General features: G+C 40.0%; 2 protein-coding genes across 3 annotated transcripts in view; one reads left to right on the forward strand and one right to left on the reverse strand.

Annotated features, from left to right (window-relative positions):
- Positions 1 to 1,954: 1,954 nt before the first annotated feature.
- LOC137990918 (uncharacterized) lies at positions 1,955 to 6,258 on the reverse strand. Its single transcript, XM_068836036.1, has 3 exons — positions 5,727 to 6,258; positions 3,685 to 3,786; positions 1,955 to 2,234 (listed from the first exon to the last, which is right to left on the reverse strand). The coding sequence occupies exons 1-3, from the start codon at positions 6,015 to 6,017 to the stop codon at positions 2,166 to 2,168; spliced, it is 462 nt and encodes a 153-aa protein (XP_068692137.1). The 5' UTR covers positions 6,018 to 6,258; the 3' UTR covers positions 1,955 to 2,165.
- A 62-nt stretch (positions 6,259 to 6,320) lies between these two features.
- The window catches only part of LOC137993466 (FAD-linked oxidoreductase DDB_G0289697-like), a 14,295-nt gene continuing 3,547 nt past the window's right edge, over positions 6,321 to 17,068 (forward strand). Inside the window, exons 1-7 of one of the 2 annotated variants that reach the window (XM_068839331.1) lie at positions 6,321 to 6,569; positions 8,181 to 8,291; positions 10,618 to 10,798; positions 13,270 to 13,363; positions 13,470 to 13,646; positions 14,369 to 14,565; positions 15,578 to 15,734. In XM_068839331.1, coding sequence (XP_068695432.1) covers positions 6,375 to 6,569; positions 8,181 to 8,291; positions 10,618 to 10,798; positions 13,270 to 13,363; positions 13,470 to 13,646; positions 14,369 to 14,565; positions 15,578 to 15,734 — 1,112 coding nt within the window. In that variant the 5' untranslated portion in view covers positions 6,321 to 6,374. The remainder of the gene's footprint in view (positions 6,570 to 8,180; positions 8,292 to 10,617; positions 10,799 to 13,269; positions 13,364 to 13,469; positions 13,647 to 14,368; positions 14,566 to 15,577; positions 15,735 to 17,068) is intronic. The other variant, XM_068839332.1, reaches the window with a different exon arrangement.

Consider the following 17,068-nt stretch of genomic DNA (forward strand, 5'->3'; position numbering starts at 1 on the left):
CATTGTGATTGCGGCAGCCCTTTGGGACCCCTGGAGGTCGTCAAAACGCCTTAAGTTTCCTTGTGACAACGGTGCCGTCGTCGAAGTTTTGTGATCTGGCACTTAGCGAGATCCCAACCTGGGCCCGGTTGTTCAAAAGCCGATTAACGCTAATCCCAGATTAAAAATTATCCAAATGCTCCCAAATGCTGTCCAACGCTGATATTCGGCAAAACTTTACGTTAGAAATAGTCAATCTTGAATAATAAAAATAAGTAAAACTAAAAGAAGTTCTCACCAAAAAGTTAAAAAAATGAAAGAAGAGTTCACGCCAAATAAATCCTGGATTAAGTTAATCGGCTTTTGAACAACCGGGCCCTGGTGGTATTCTTTCGTCATTTTTCTCTACTTGCAGCTCTGCGCTCCTTTTCTTTTCCTGCTTTATCTCGTCTCCAATTTCAGAAATTCCGCTATCTATTGTAGCTCCTCAAGCATCTGCCCAGGCTACCCCACACCTGGCTCTCTCCTCAAGGAGCTCCAGGTACTTTGAGAGGCTTAAACATCTACCTCCACATGTGTTCCAGCGCTCGGCAACGTCCCTTTTTGACTTTTTGACATTTTTGGCTGTTTCTGCCTAGGTGGCCTCATACATCATAAAATTTTTAGAGACATCAATGCCAAGCCGACCACTTCTGCTGCTTCTGCTTCATCCCTCACTCTTCTCGAATAGTGTGTGCCGGTTCTTACGAGCATAGACAGATATTTGTGAGACGTGGCCTACGGTTTATAACCAGTCTAACCATTTGCAGATGAAATGACAAAGACAGCAATTTCTCCTCATACAGTTATTTTAAGATCCTGAATGTTGTTCCGGCCGGGGTTCGAACCCGCGACCTCCCGCATGAAAGTCCGATGCTCAACAAACTGAGCCACCTGTGCGCGGTTCGCTCTTTCCAACTTCAGCAAGTGTTAAACGGCATCAAGCGCCATCAGGGCTTTCGTCACATCCGCCGCCAGTCTATAACAGGGGGCCTCATGAAGATTATCCTCCAACCTCTGGATATCGCCAACAAAGAGCACATCATATTTTGGGAAGACCGTCTTCTTGGTTTTCTCCGAGCAAGAGAGTTAACAGTGAATTCTCCCTTTGATTCAGAAGTTCATCTCACCGCAGAAGACCTGTAGGTGGACTGCCAGCGCAACCCTCCTTGTATTCTTGTGTGTATAAAGTGTTCGAAGACTTGCCGCCGAGGGTACTTTATTTATTTGGGCCGTGGTTTATCCTTCATGTGTCCAATCTCAGCCCTGACTGCTCATTCCTTACTCTTCGTGGTTCCAGTTATCGCTCGCTTTTTTAGCACAATGGTTCTCCTTTGACTCGCCCGTCTACTGGTATACGAGGTACCTTCTCAGGACACAGTTTCAGAATCGGGGCAGCAACTTCAGAAGCTCACGCAGGCGTCCCTGACCGCTTAGTCAAGATGCTTTGGGTGGAGGCCCGAGTGACGCATATTAGCTCTACATCAGGATACCTGTCAGTGGCTTCCCTTGCTCGGCTGATCATTTAGCTTTATAGGTATGTTTGCTGCTTAGTGGAGCAGCTGCAGGTGTAGGAGTGTGGGTGCCTCAGGTTTGATGGTCACGGGGCTGTGGCTCCCCCGCCATGAGCCCCTTCGTCTCCGGCAGCTTTGCTTAGTCCGGAGCTCCTTCGACTTAGCATCGGGGCTCATGGCTGCGTTTCGGGGATTGCTGGACATGGCAGCGTTACTTGGTCGAGGGGCTGGCTGGCTGGCCTCCAAAAAAGCCCCTGGGCACATCCCATCAACCCGACCTCCATTTAGCGATGCAGTTTTTAATGAGCTATGAATATTATGGTTCTGTAAATTCAAGTTTTACTTGTGCTGGAGCTAACGGTACTAGTGTTTGTGTCGTCTCAATTTAAAGCAAAACATAACGAAGTCACCAAACAACTCCGCAAGCAAACAACTCTTTAATAATTATTATTCTTGTATGTCATGGAAACCGCACATGCAAGTATTGGAATTGTACATTTTCAAGCCGTTACATTAGTGAGTTTTTCATCCCAATGTCATAAATCCAGAATTCAATAAAATATTAATTTAATTGCACTGAGAAATTTAGGATGGCCTTGAAAAAACTAAAATATTCCTTTAAGACTTTTACTTTCATGTATAAAATGCAGAATTGAACTTCTTCCTTTTTCCTTCTGGAACATTCTCTTGTTTGTAGGGGCACTATGGAATGAAGAAACAGAAGTGATTGCAGAGTAATGTTCAGATGTAATAATTGTATTAGTTTATTTTGTTAAGGAGGGTACATTGTCATTACTACTAATAAATGACAATGACAGGGACTGCTATCTACTGCCCTTCCTTACTTTTGCAATTTTCATTGGCACTTGTATGGCAGCTCAGACTCCTTTGAGAAAGATCCAGACAAGAAGACTGTTTCCACTGTAAGGCAGTTTGGAAGCAACAAGGGCACAAGGCCAATTAAGATGGTTCTGGGTGCGCTGGAAACGCTTACTATGCAGGCTATTTTATTAAAACCACAATGCTTTGTCAAAGTGTTTCCTTATTCTGGAATAATTTTACACATGTACCTAACCTTGTGGGAACATTAAGAAACAATATTGTTTTTTCCAAGGTAGTCAAATTTGCCTGACAATAAAGAATCTTAAAGCCATCTGGTCTTGTTGGTGAATTACATACGTCATATACCGTCCATCAAACAAACGACATACTGACTTCTTAAGGGCTTTTGTCACCCCTATAATCCAATCACATTTACATTTGAAGGCTTCTTGATAAACGCCACTTCTCAAAACCATTGACTCCTCCATTAACTGCCCCTCCCCCTCACCTCCCCTCCCTTCCCCCCCTCCTCATTGAAGAGTAAAATCATCTGGCTTTAAACAAATTAAAACGTCAGTAAAACTTATCAACAATAGATGAGCTTGGGAGCTGGTGCCTTACAGGTTGGCGGAGCTGGGAAGGTATCTGTCGAGGAGGAAGCAGGCATCCATGGTAACCCTGTGAGTGGCCATCTGAGGAATGATTACCAACCAGAGGGAGGGAGGGAGAGCAAGGAAAGCAAAAGATGTAAGTAAAAATGGCTATGCAAGCAGGCCAGCAAGCAAGCAAAAGCAAATACCACTATGAAGAGCTCCTGCAAAGATTCCAGGACCACCCTGTAGCCAGTGCAGAGAGTGGCCACTGACAAGCATTGTCTTGATTCTGATTTGGCCTAAATTTCATTTAGCCAGATTTAAAAGTCACACCCCTAGGCCTGAATGGATTAAAGGAGACATATATATATAGTTTTTGAGAGGACAAAAAATCATTGTTAAAACACTATTAATTCTTTATACAATCAGAACTTGTCCTACAATCTAGGACATATTTAGTTGGGACACTTGAGCCGAACTTCGATTTTAACTTTTGAATAATGCTTGTTCCCTCTCCCCCCCCTCAATGTTGCCTTAGAATTATTTTTTTCTCGCCTGAGCAACCAAGTATTCATACCCTTCCAACTTTTGTCAACATTGAGGGGGGAAAGAAAGAACAATGTCCCAACAATCATGTCTTAGATTGTAGTTCAACTTGAGCTTTACTGATTGAGGTATCTGCAAAGAATCATTTCTAATCTCAGTACCAATCAACAATTAAATAGAAAGCAACTTACATGTCTGCAACCGTTTCCGCAGCAAGTCCTTCGTTTCTTCAGAAATTCTTCTGTGAAGACCATATATCCACTACAGGGATCAATATAAGTGTTTTCATCATTCTGGAAGAATGAATAAGTACAACTTAATCATATTTTTAACCCAGAAATAATACTATAATTGCCTCTGGGTCTTGTGAGGGAAGTTCAAGAATATCACACTATGTTTAAGATCTTCTCCTGCCTAAGTGTAACAGCACTCAACAACTTGATCTCAGTATTTTCTACTGCACGATGATCAGTGTTAGAGTATGCCTGCCCTAATGTGGGATAGGTTAGCTGTTTACCATACTGTGACTCAGTCTAGATTTTTCTCTGGCCATTATGCCAGACAATTTTACCCGTTGATTGGGGATGCTTTAGGTATGAATGGGTTCTTAAGTATCATCAGTCCTTCTTTCATACCTAGAGGACTTTCAAGAGTAAAATGAGATGGAAAACCAGTGGATATCAAGTAGGCTTCATAGACAACCACATACAATCATTATTGATCCTGAGCAAAATTTCCCACATGGGATGTAAGTGCATGGCAAGATGGTCAGCAGACATTCATTCCAAGAGGTGGCTATTGCACTGTTCATTTCTAGTAACAGTTGTAGGTCACCAAGTTCATTTCTAGGTCCCTAAAAAGGGAAGGCTTAACAAGCAGAGATTAAGCATTGCAGACATGAAGGAGTATTAAATTGTTCTACTCTGGGATCGTGTTAGGTACTGAAGATGCTCTATAGAAGTTCTTGTGTTTTGTACTGAGAATGTTACTAATTATAGGGTAGACATAATGTCCACTGGCTTGCTTCTTCTTCACATCATTCAACACCCATGTAATAAGGAAGACCTTCAAGCAGCTGTGGATGCCTTCAGTTATGCCTACGATGCACTAGGCCTTACACTTAATGCTTGGAAGACTCAAGTTCTTTTCCAACCATCACCTGACCATACACACGGGCAAAAACAGCCAGAGATCACAGTTGGAGACCAATGCCTTAGCTCTGTTGATCATTTCACATATCTTGGTAGTTGCCTGTCATGCAAGGCAGATCTGGATGTTGAAATTCAAGCTCATCTAAAATCAGCTAGTGCTGCCTTGGGAAGCCTCAGAGACAGGGTGTTTGATAACAGAAATATCTACACCAACACCAAGATAAAGGTATACATGTACAAAGCCATAATATTACCAACCCTGCTGTATGGCTCAGAAGCTTGGACAACCTATAGCCGCCATCTCAAAAGTCTTGAAAGGTATCATCAGTGTTGCCTTTGCCATATAATTTCTCAACATCAAGTGGCAAGACAGACGAACAAACAGCAGTGTTTTGGGAGAGGCAAATGTCACAAGTATTGACTGAATCTTATATTATCAAGAAACAACTTTGTTGAGCCGGTCACCTTGTCCGTATGCCTTCATCCAGACTCCCAAAGAAGATCCTATACAGTGAAGTGACCAATGGGAGACGTACAATGTAACCAAGGGGGGTAACAAAAACGCTTTAAGGAGAGCCTTAAACACAACACTCCAGAGTTTACGCTCAAGGGTTCGTGAGATGGGGCTTATAGTTAATAGTCCTTTTTTTTTAAAAGACTTGAAATTCTAACCATTGGCGGATGAAATTACAAAGACAGCATTGTCTTCTCAGTTAGAGAAGAGTTGTTGTAGAGTTGGTTTGGATGCAATCTGCCACACGATAATCTGATGCTCAACTGGCACACATCTTACGCTCACATGCACACATTCTTGGGGCATCACTTCTCCTTCCTCATGAGAAATGTAGCACAACACCCTCAAAACATCTGAATGTGAGGCAGTACGTGCTAATAAAGCAGGACGCCTGGGGGCGTTAACGTGGGATGCATTGGTCATTGAATGGGTACCAAGTCAGTCACTCTAGTGATATGTGGAAAATAATAATGGCTTAAATTGAATGTTGACTCAGCATAAGCCTCCAGTAAGCAGACCTTTTTTCAGCTGATTATCACACCAAAAAAACTGCTTTTCATGCTCTTACCATAACTGCATGTTGGTGAGCAAAATAGATCCTTTTTTCATCGTAAGACAATTCATGCCACAACAAATCTTTTTCCGTCGACTTGTCGCCCTTTGATCCATCATCTATCTTTTTATGATTACTTTCCACACAGTTAGAAGACACTGTTTCCATAACTGATTCCGTGTTAGTGCCAGTTTCGTATTGCTTCAAACGACCATCCTGCAATCTTTGGGCTTGGGATGACATAACGTTAATGATCAAGCGAAAGTTGGAAATAAACGATCTCGCATGAATACCAAGTCTTATCATAAGGCACACGGTCGGTAGTCAGGACGCCGCAAAACTGGCCAGTAAACACTTGATTCCCTGAACATTGACTGGGAACACAATAATATTATATTTTGAAGACCTCTCAACAATTTTTCTTAAGATCAAGGGACTGTCCAGACAATAATTCAGAGGGAGGTACCATTATTTACAAAAAGGTTATTTAAACTATACAAGTAACAAATTTTCCAGTGTTGCGTCAGCGACTTCGTGACTTGTTACATGTACCTCCTCACCAGACTCTGAAGTTCATTGCTTGGCCGCCAAGCCTTCCGCTGTCTCACTCACTGTACACCGTTTTTGCGAAACAAGACAGTCGTGAACCATCGGTTCGACATAATGACTGATTTTTCTCCTTTGAAAGCTCTCCTCTCTGGAAGCATCATTCTTATGGCTGAAAATGCTAAGGGTTATCAGAAAGAAATCGAGGGTTCGTGGAACGCGACCATTCGAACACGCAAACCTCGCGCGTTTGTCAAGGTAGCGTCGGTTGACGACGTCGTGAGCACAGTGAAGTTTTGTGTGGAGAACAAGGTGAATTTAGACAAGGCAAAATTTCCTCACAGGTCCCTACTTCATTATGCATACGCCCCTTGGTCTCAAGAAGACGCCTGCTGTCTCTTTAATTTTATTGATTTGGACAATTCTGGCGGGAGGGCTACTAACAATGACGTGTTTGCTCGCTGTCTGACATTTGCAGACTGCAGACTGCAAATTCAGACATCGTTTATTAATCCTATGATTACAGACCGAATTGGACTTCACTCAGTCTTGTTACCATTACTGACCAGGGACCGTGCAGCCAGTTTTGGAAAGTTGAAATCTGCAGGTTGGAATGGTTCCGTTATATTGATCTCTACAGCTTCGCTGGCTGTCGACTGATCAACTTGTTGTTGGATTGGAGGAGGCTGCGACTCTTGACTGGATATTGTGGCTTTTACTTCACTAGTGAAGTTGATTGTTTCGCACATTCTTTTCGGTGGAGGCTCTTTTCAAGAATGTAAATGAAACATTATTAGACCAATATTTTAAAAACTACTGGTATGTCACATGAAAAAGTGACTGGAAATAATTTAGTTATAGAACAGATTCAGAAAAAAGTAGCAAAAATTATGCAGAGTTTACTCACCAGATAAAGAAGGTTTTTCATTTTGTTTCGAAAAGTAATCAGAAATTTTAAGAGATCTCTTCTTTGCATTACTAGTGAAGTCTCGTCGTTTGTATTTATGTAGCCATGTACTATGTGCACTTCTTTGTTCGTAATAGCCGCCGGATTGAATGGGGAGAGGACAAAATGCGGAGCCCTTCTCCATGGAGTACCCTATGGACAACCCAAATGGAGTACCCTAAAAATACTATTTCGAATGAGTACTGTTGATCCACGTGTAAGCAGCATCTCAAATAGTGCTTACTTAAGCCTCAACACCCATTTTAAACAGCATTGTTCAACAGTATTTAAGTCTAAGAACCCATTTTAAAAAGGTATCTGCCAGTAACCCTGGTCATGTTTGAATTAACGATTTTTTAATTAATTATTTTTTGTTTAATTTATTTTTATTCTTGCAAAAAAGTGGGGCGGCTAAAGCCCCCCCAGCCCCTCCCTCTGCACGGTCCCTGCTGACTCCATTCAGTAGCAAACGATGTGGCAGGTCTGAAACATATAGGTCACATTCCACGGGTCACTCGTTGCAGGTCATTGTTTTACCTTTTTGAAATTAACCTGGCTAACCCTAGGCCTAAAAACCTGCCGGGGGGGGGGGGGGGGGGAGGCAGGGTAAAAGGTTAGGGTTTAGGGTTAGGGTTAGGGCAGGGTAAAACTCGCTTGATTTTGGTCTCACTTGGGGTGTTCTGGTTGAAATGCCATCATATGGAGCCGTGAAGGTCTTGCTTACGGTTGCACACAAAGAATTATAAAAATATAATTTATTATGTTTTAAAAATTGTCTCTTTTACGGCCCAAACAAAGCCTGGGACACGCCCAGATTGGTTTCCTTTAAAGCATTAATTCAAAATTTCCGCTGAGCATCCCTGCCCCTTTCATGTTCAAATTGAAGTTATTAAAGACAGATTCTTTCAAACCTAAGATTTTGACGATGACAACAAGCAGTTAATAGTAAATGCTGCTATTTTTTTTCTCAAATACAGCTAGAGATTTGTGTATGTGCAGCAATGAACAGTGACTTTGCATTTGTGGATGATGCTGTGGTGATAGATTTGTCTGATATGAATACTGTCTCTGTGGATGTGCAAAGCAAAGTAGGTTTTACTCTAGAAATTTTTTTTGACACCAATTCTTTATCCTTGTCTGCAAACACATCTGTTTTGTAGATGCTAAAAAGAATAATAGTACCCGTTGGCCTCTAAGGACACAACATAGTGGAAGGAACTGTAGATTGCTTCGGTAAAGTTGATGAAACAGAGCCCAGTTTGGAGGTGTGGAGGTCAGCTAACTAATACCAAACCTAAGATTTTGACGATGACAACAGGCAGTTGTCATCTGTTGACCTGTGGAGGTCAGCTAACTAATACCTAACATTTTCGACACTTGATAGAACTACAGTCGACCCCCGATAACTCAAACTTTCAAGGGAAATTGGAAAAGGTTTGAGTTATCTGGAGTTCGAAATTATCGGGAGTAAGGAGTTAGGCAGCAAACCTTTATGAAGATACAGGCACTGAATTTACTTGTAAATGTACCCAAAACCAACAAAACCTGAACAGGACTGACACGTTTGGTGTAATGCAAAAAAAGAACGAAGATTACGCGGCTGCTTCAAAATAAATTACTGGTAAGTGTTTTGGTGTTTGACAGATGTGGTTTGAGTTGGTGAGGGTAAAAATATATAGAGAATGACCTAAAGGGAAATGGAAATTGCTTCGAGTTAGCTGGAGGTTGGAGTTACTGAGGGTAAAATTGCAGTAAATTTATGAAGGAAAATTAGGAAGGGGAGTCATGCTGTTTGGCTATCCAGCAAAAAAAGGCTATTGACATCCCACAAAACTGACATTGCATTAGGTGATACCTTTATTACTGAAAAAACACTAGAAAAGTGTACAAAACGATTCTCTCTAAAATATACATGTCAACTACATTCAAATGCCGCATTGATGACAATTTAACAGGAATTGAACACACCTCATTAATCCTTGATTTAACTACTATTAATAAGAATAATAATAATTATTATTATTGTCATTATTATTATTATTATTATTATTATTAATTATTATCATAATCGTTATAATATTATCAGGACATTGCTGGCAAGTAATTGCAAGATTAGATAAGAACTTGCTTACTAATGGCCCAGGTGCGCTCAAATTTAGTTTCGACTGCTAAACCTACTTTTTCAGCTCTGATAGCTCTTGTGTTTAAATCTCATTTCATCAATATTTATATACTCAGTCACTGCATATAAATATGCAGTGAGTTTAATTAATAGTCTAGCAGTTCTTCACCCTTGACCCTATACAGGAGTATTTACATGTATTTGAATTATTTGGAAGCATTCCTTTTCAATCTCATATTTGTATACCGGTATTTTTGAACATTCAAGGACAAGATGTTTGTCAGTAGATTGATATTGATGTTGATAAATACAATAGTTATACATGGTTTTCTGAAACTTTTGAATTTCATTTAAGAATATTCTTCGATCCTATTCTACCTCTTTACAAGGCCTTGCTACTGTGGAATAACACCTTGACCAATGATATTCAATAGACCATTTTGAAGTTGTAGCTATTAGGTACCTGGCCTAAGAATGGAAGCGAGGCTGCTGGTGACCCTGCTTCAATACAAACCTTTGTGTGTTTCTAATGTTAAATGTAGCCTAATTAGAATCACAACAACACAATATTATTTATGTGATAAATACAAGGTCACCGGCAATTGTAAATCTTGCCAACCAAGTTGAAATATAATGCAAGTTTCTTAATTAATTAAATTTTAGTTTTTATGCTACACCAATTTCCACTACAGATTTTAGTGACCAAGATTATAATTAATATATATTTTTAGCTGTATCTTGCATATACAATCGTAATTGTTATTAGTTTTTACCTCTTTTACACTCTGGGGATTTTTAGTTTAGGGGTATAATTATAGTATGTAATTTAAGGGAATCTTAAGTGTCTTTTGTAAACACACGACCCCTTAAGCTTTATAGCTTTAAATAAACATAATTATCATGTTTTGATAAAAGTCTCTGCTTACGAGCCAGAAGGCCCATCGGGCCGGCGCTTATCTCCGGTTTCCATAGCATGAAGCGACTAAGAGTATTTCTACTCCCCCCTGGATGGGATGCTAGTCCATCGCAGGGTTACCCCCAGCATTTTGCCAGTACCCATTTATACACCTGGGTGGAGAGAGGCACCATGAGAGTAAAGTGTCTTGCCCAAGAACACAACACAATGTCCCCAGCCAGGACCTGAACCCGGACCACTCGATCCGGAGTCGAGCACTCTAACTATGAGGCCACCGCGCCTCCCATGTTTTAATAAAGGTATATCTATCTGTGTATCTTGTTAGAAGCAAACTACCGGTAGTCATTTTAATTATTCTGTTGTCAAATGGTGGTAGGTTGTTATTGTGGGTGCTGGTGCCAAAGTTGCAGATGTCGATACAAGAACAGTGCCGCATGGTTTGGTGACACCCCTTGGTAGTTACTCTGAACTGGGTGTAGCTGGCTTTACTCTGTTAGGAGGGACAGGTTTTTTGACAAGGTCTTTTGGATGCACAGCTGACAATGCTTTGGAGTTTGGTGAGCTGATGAGAAAAAGGATATCGCTTGTTTAGTTTGTTTTGAGCGTCTACATTGCAGTCAAGCTATGTCATGTGTGACAAGTATTCAAAAGACTGAAATGAACATTCAAATTCCTCTTTGGAGTTTCCAAGAATTGATTGATTGAATCTTGAAGATTTTTCTGAAACATGTTACGAAAAATGCACAATAACTGGACAATAAATTGTTGAAAACTTGTAATAGTTTTCACTTTTCAAACACTGTTTATTTTATAATAACACAAAAGTTCATTCATACATGTATTAGGTAACTATTTTTGATTATATCAATGAAATATCCACAGGAATTCAATCTCGGTTGCAAAGTTCAAAACTGGCACACAGATTTGAAGACTCAGTTTAGATTTCAAAACTAAAATAGCTTGACTGTAATCCTAAACCATCTTTACAATTATGCACCTGGTTACCTGGTATATGAGGTATAGAAAGTGGTACAGAAATTGAATAAAAATTGAGACTGGATTTGATCATGTAATATAAATGATGATATAGCAATGACAGTCTATGAATTGATGACGATAATGATTAAAATGATAACCAATGATTAATTCAGTAAGTACCGACAGCCAATGAAAAGCGTTGGCTACTTCACTTAGAGAAGTTGGTTACTTTCCCCCAAATGTGAAGTAATTAAAGACAGATTCTTTCAAATCTAAGATTAAAATTCATTTTGATACAGTGACAACAGTCAGTTATTCTAATGAAACGAGCTAGTCAAACTTGAAGTTTAATGGAAACCACTGGATAATGATGATGTGGTTTATATGATTATCCTAAGGTAACAATGATCAAGTAGGTTTAGTTTAAAATAATCTTGTGTAGCTAAGCGCATTGCTTTAAGTTAATAGTTATTAAAGAGACTTCAAATCAAAAAAAAAAGGAAGATCAACTCTCACTGCTTATGCCTACTATTTTAAAAGCTTTCAAACTGCAGGATCAACAGACTTTGAAGGGAACTTATACATTATTATAATTATACTCTCTGATCCACTCAAAGATTCAGTCATTTAGCTTAAAACTTTTATGTGTTTTCAAAGAAATTTTACATTGCAAAGTAGTTTGTGAAGTAAAAATTAAAAATAGACTCGTGCCTCTCACATCACGGTCGTGGGTCCAAATGACTGCTAGTCTTGATAACTTTGGGCATCTTGCCTGGTAGAAATGTACATTTTTAGGTAAGAATGGTATTGAAACATGTTTGCTTTTGGTGGGGAGAGTAAATATTGTAGATGGAAAATATTTGAGTTTAGTTGCACTTTTAATATCACTTTAGGTGGCTGAACACAGTTTTTGATACCTATGTTTCATTTACCTTTTTCTCTAAAACCCTTGATCCTTTGGTCGCCAAAAATGGTAGCAAGCAAGTTAACAACACAAACATCAGTTTTCTTATAGTTAAGCTGATGTATATGCCGTTGCCATGGCAACATGAATGAATATAAACAGGCTTTTAAAATCGGTCTTGTTTATTTGCAAAAAATCTGGTCGTTAGATTTTGAGTGCGGGCTTGAGGGATCGCGTCCCAAGCCTGTGCCAGCGTTGAATGGAATCATTAATACATGATTCCCGAGTTGGTGTTGGCTAATAACCTCATCTGTAGTAGTAGTAGTAGTAGTAGTAGTAGATTTTCTTTATAATTTGCATGCAACAAGCTTGACACTAATGATGCTCACAAGTTAATCATAATTTGACAGAGAGATCTTAAATTAATTATCATCTGTTGAGGGTTCACTGGTCCAGGAATATCTAGAATTTCCTTGTTTAAAGTTCAAATTTTTTTCAATACTCCAGTTACTTATTTCTTTAAGTATTTTCGTGCCAAATTTCGTTTAATTCTAGTGAGTGGTTCTCGAGAAATACATGTAGGCGTACTTCTGAGAAAGCTAATTCCGCATTCAATTGCAATTTTTTAACTTACTATGCATGCACTGCATTTAGCAGGGTGCTTTCGATAACAAAGAAAAATGTGCTGAGTTCTTTGCACCGTTACCTTTTCTAACATTTATTTCTCATAAAAGACTAAAACCATCAAAACACTTTGTTCAATTATGAGGGAAAAAATACAGATAGTGGAAGCATTGAGCAAAAAAAGTGATTTCTGTATTAAGGAGTAAGAGAGCGCACACAACAACTGTTTTTGGCTACCTTAACCCTTTAAGCCCCGAGGGGTTCCCCATTGACGAGTAAAATCTATAAGTGCCATTTGGCACTATCGGGGCTGAAAGGGTTAAACGGGGACATAGTTTTTGGATGCTGTTAGCTTAACCCTTTAAGCCCCGAGGGGTTCCCCATTGACCAGTAAAATCGTCTGGCGTTAGACAGAGTAAAATCTATAACTGCCATTTGGCACTATCGGGGCTGAAAGGGTTAAACTGATTTTGCCTCTCCCCTTTATACACCTCATCATTCATTGATGATGGCTTTTTATAGAGATGGTTACTGCTGCAGGAGAGGTTTTAAAAGTGAGTGAGAAAGAAAATGCAGACCTCTTTTGGGGAATGAAAGGATATGGATCAAATTTTGGGTAGGTGACTGCTTGCAAACACTTTTGTGAAGTAAATAAAGTACGTAGTATATAAACAAAGTCATAATTAATCTTACATTTTCTGTGCCTCTCATTTTCCCATTAGTGTGGTAACATCCATCACATTCCAGCTTCATGATATTCCTGGCAATATCATTGGAGGAGAGCTGTATTATTCGACATCAAAAGCTTCATCAGCATACAAAGCTATTAGAGATTTTGTTCGTGAGAAGGCAGACAACAGGATTTCAGTCTACATGATGGTACATTTTGAACGCAGTGGGTAAAGATAGTCATTTCTTGTGCAATATAAAAAACTGGCTATTTATAAAAATAGCACATTTATTTAGTAGTCAACTGTTGTGTACAGATTAATGATGTTCTTATGGTTTTCTCACTTCTGGCTGTCAGATACATTTTATTTCCATGGGATCTCTGTGTGATTTACCCTTGTGAATTAAATTTGCAATCTGCTTAATATGTAGTTTTCAAAATAGTGATGCTGGGATTGTGTACTCATTCGAAAAATAACTTTTCAGAAAACTTACAATACATGATTGTACATTACAATAACTTTATTTAATGAGGGACATGCAATAACCTAACCTATTACAGTTTTAACAGCTATCAGTAGTCACTAGTGTATGTCCAAATTTGAAAGGGAAACATGGTATTATGCCACAGTGGTGATACTTTTTATTTTGCTTTCCACTATAAACATGGTGCTGGTGTGATTGACCCAGACCCATTGTCATAATTATGTGGTTTGAGTTTGTTGGTTCTCTACTCTAAGTAATTCTCTGAGATGTGTTCCTCTGGATTTTCCAAGCCTGAGATTACAGCTGCACTGGCAAACAGGATTTGGCCTGGTGTACCAACTATGTTGAATTTTCAACTTACTACTAATATTACTGTCCCATTATATATACTCACACGCAACCAGGATCCCTCTCAGTCTCCCAAAGTACCAGGGGAAACAGTGAATGTTCTTTCTTTTTTCCCCAGACCCCAAGCAATTTGTCGCTTTCTGTTTCTTGGTCCACCTAGAGAGGGAGGGTCTCTGTTGGTGGAGCTAACCGAGCTAACAAAACCTGTTCAGAACAAAGTCAGACCATTACCATTTGATCAATTCCAGAAAAATGGTGACTGGATGGTTCCCAGAGGGCGATCATACTATACGCCAATGGGGAATTTTGTGAAAGGTATACCTCGTGTGAGGCGAACACAGGCAGCCCAACACAAGGATTTGTGTTTTTCAACTAAAAGAACTTTTTTTTGCCATTAAGTTCTTGCTTTTGACTAGCGGCTATTTTCGCAATTGCTCTCAATTTACCAAGATGATTTTGTGACTTTGGGATACCTGTGTTGCAAATGACAGCACTTTTGCGAGGTGTCACGAGATTTGAGTGACCTCGTGCCAGGCCGCCTTTTCAGCCATTCTCTACTTTCTCATATCCCACAGTACACCTCTTTTACCTCCCAAGAATTTTCATAGGCATTGCTTTCGATTTCTCTTGGGCCCATTTTTGGACCCAACAGAAATTGAAAACAATGATTATGCAGAAATTTGGGTGGTAAATAAGATGTATGATGGGATTTGAGAAAGTAGAGAATCTTTTGGGATGTCACACGATGCTCAGGGAGGGTTGCGTGACATCCCCAAAGACGGCTGAGAAGGAGATTAGCTTGACCTCTTCAGAAATTGATAATTAAGGCTTTGTTTGTTGGCTCCCCTTCTGAGTATTGTGAAAATCGAATGCCTTAGTTACAAAATCGATGTTGTATCTGTTTCCTGTTAATGGCTATATTGCTATACGGCATTACAAATTTGGATTTGTTGCAGTAAAGAAAAGTTAATCCTCTGAAACTTCTGCGTCTTCAAAAACGTGCTGCAATTATCCTTGATGCCGAAAGGACAGCATCTTCCGTCTATTTATTTAAAAACACCCAAAAGTGGATTCCCTAGTTTATGCTGAAACGTATGTAAATCTATGCAGTTGGACTTACGAGAGCTACTACTACAAATTACCAAACGGAAAACTTGAAGGAAGATTTATGTTCTACTTTCAAGCTTTTTTATTTTTGAACTTTCGGAATATGCCCCCCCGCACCCCCCCCCCCCCCCCCCCCCCCTTCCTCCTTCGAAAAAAGGGTCCTGAAGCCATTGTCGACTGAGAAGTATTCAATAATGTTACTTTTGTAACTCATTTTCAGAGCTGACAGATGACAGTATCGACATAATTTTTGAAGCCGTAAACCAAGCGCCTGACCCACGCTGTATGTCTGACAGCAACATCTACATCACAAGCATCGGTGGAAAACTTCAGGAAATGACAGATGAAGACAATCCATTTCCTTTCAAAGAGGCAGAGTAAGTGTTTTGTGTCCTGGCATGGATTTTTGCAAAGTCCCGAAACTTTTTGGGTGCATTTCGGGTGCCGGGATCCCATGGACGACGCTCTAAGTAAAAAAAAAAATACTTCAGATATTTTTGTAGTGCTTGTCTTGAATTCATGTTTAATTAAAGCACCAGCTTTTCATTGCAAGCGCATCCTAATTGCGCAAAAGGCTTTTCGGGACTCAAGATACTTGTTTATAGCTGGATTGGCAAGGATTGGCAGCGATTCTAAGGTTTAGTCCCAGTGATCAGGGCCGTACCTAGGATTTTTTGTCTGCGGGGGAAACTCCACAAACCTTCACAGGGATCTCCCGTATACAAACAGGGTTTCTAGTCGGACGTTTTGTTTTCACCCCTACACAGAGGGTTGCCTGTAAGACCTTTAAGGAAACAAACCACACTGATACTTTTTTTTTAATTGTCATGATTTATTACAGCATAAACACCTTGTTTGGTTTGAAATTGCCCCCGAGGTCTCTGCTACACAATGATGACTTATATACCATCTTTAACTCAAGCTATACTGTTAACAGAAGTTTAACACTTTGTATGGATGGTTTCAAAAATGGGTTGAAAGCCTTCGCTAGTTTGAACAGAGATTGGCTTGAAGGAACTCGGCTAAAATTGCAGGTTTCGGTATCAGAATACCAAGTCTCAAAAACTAGTCTATATTAGGCTGTTCAAGATTCTTCTCCAATTTGACTTCATGTCATAGATATCTTTTGGAGTGGGAATGAAGTCCGTTCCGCGATGAATTAACAACATAGCAAGGCCACTTAATCGATTTTCTGTCATTGATGACCGAGTCCATAACTTTAGACGGCGTAGGGCTGAGAAGGAGCGTTCGCAACTGACGCTTCCGACAGGCGTGGTTAGAAAGATCGACAGCACCTTGTGAATGGCGGGAAATTCTTGCGGACTGCAATCAGGCATTGCTCCCTCTTGTTCTGACTCTGGCACCATCGCGTGTTTCATCCTCCACTTTGCCAGCTCTGCGTCAAAATTAGACTTGTCCGAGAAATCTAGATGCTTGCTGAAGTAGTTCTTGATCTTCTCGATATGCCTGTCAGTTACTTGGGCTGGTACAAAGGGAACAGGTTTTGAGCGGTAATCAGACCGTGCTGGACTGAAAATCTCGTTTCAAGTTCACCGACAACGTGATCTATAAATGGATAGAACACATTAATCCTGTAGTAGTCTGATGGCTGATCGTTGTGTGCGGCGTTTGCTCGATGGCGTTGAACAGTCGTTGTACGAGGCTTTATCAAGGTGACGTTGATAGAGTCAGCTACCTGGCTGATTCGACT

This window comes from Montipora foliosa, chromosome 2 (assembly GCF_036669935.1).
Source record: "Montipora foliosa isolate CH-2021 chromosome 2, ASM3666993v2, whole genome shotgun sequence".
Lineage (NCBI taxonomy): Eukaryota > Metazoa > Cnidaria > Anthozoa > Scleractinia > Acroporidae > Montipora > Montipora foliosa.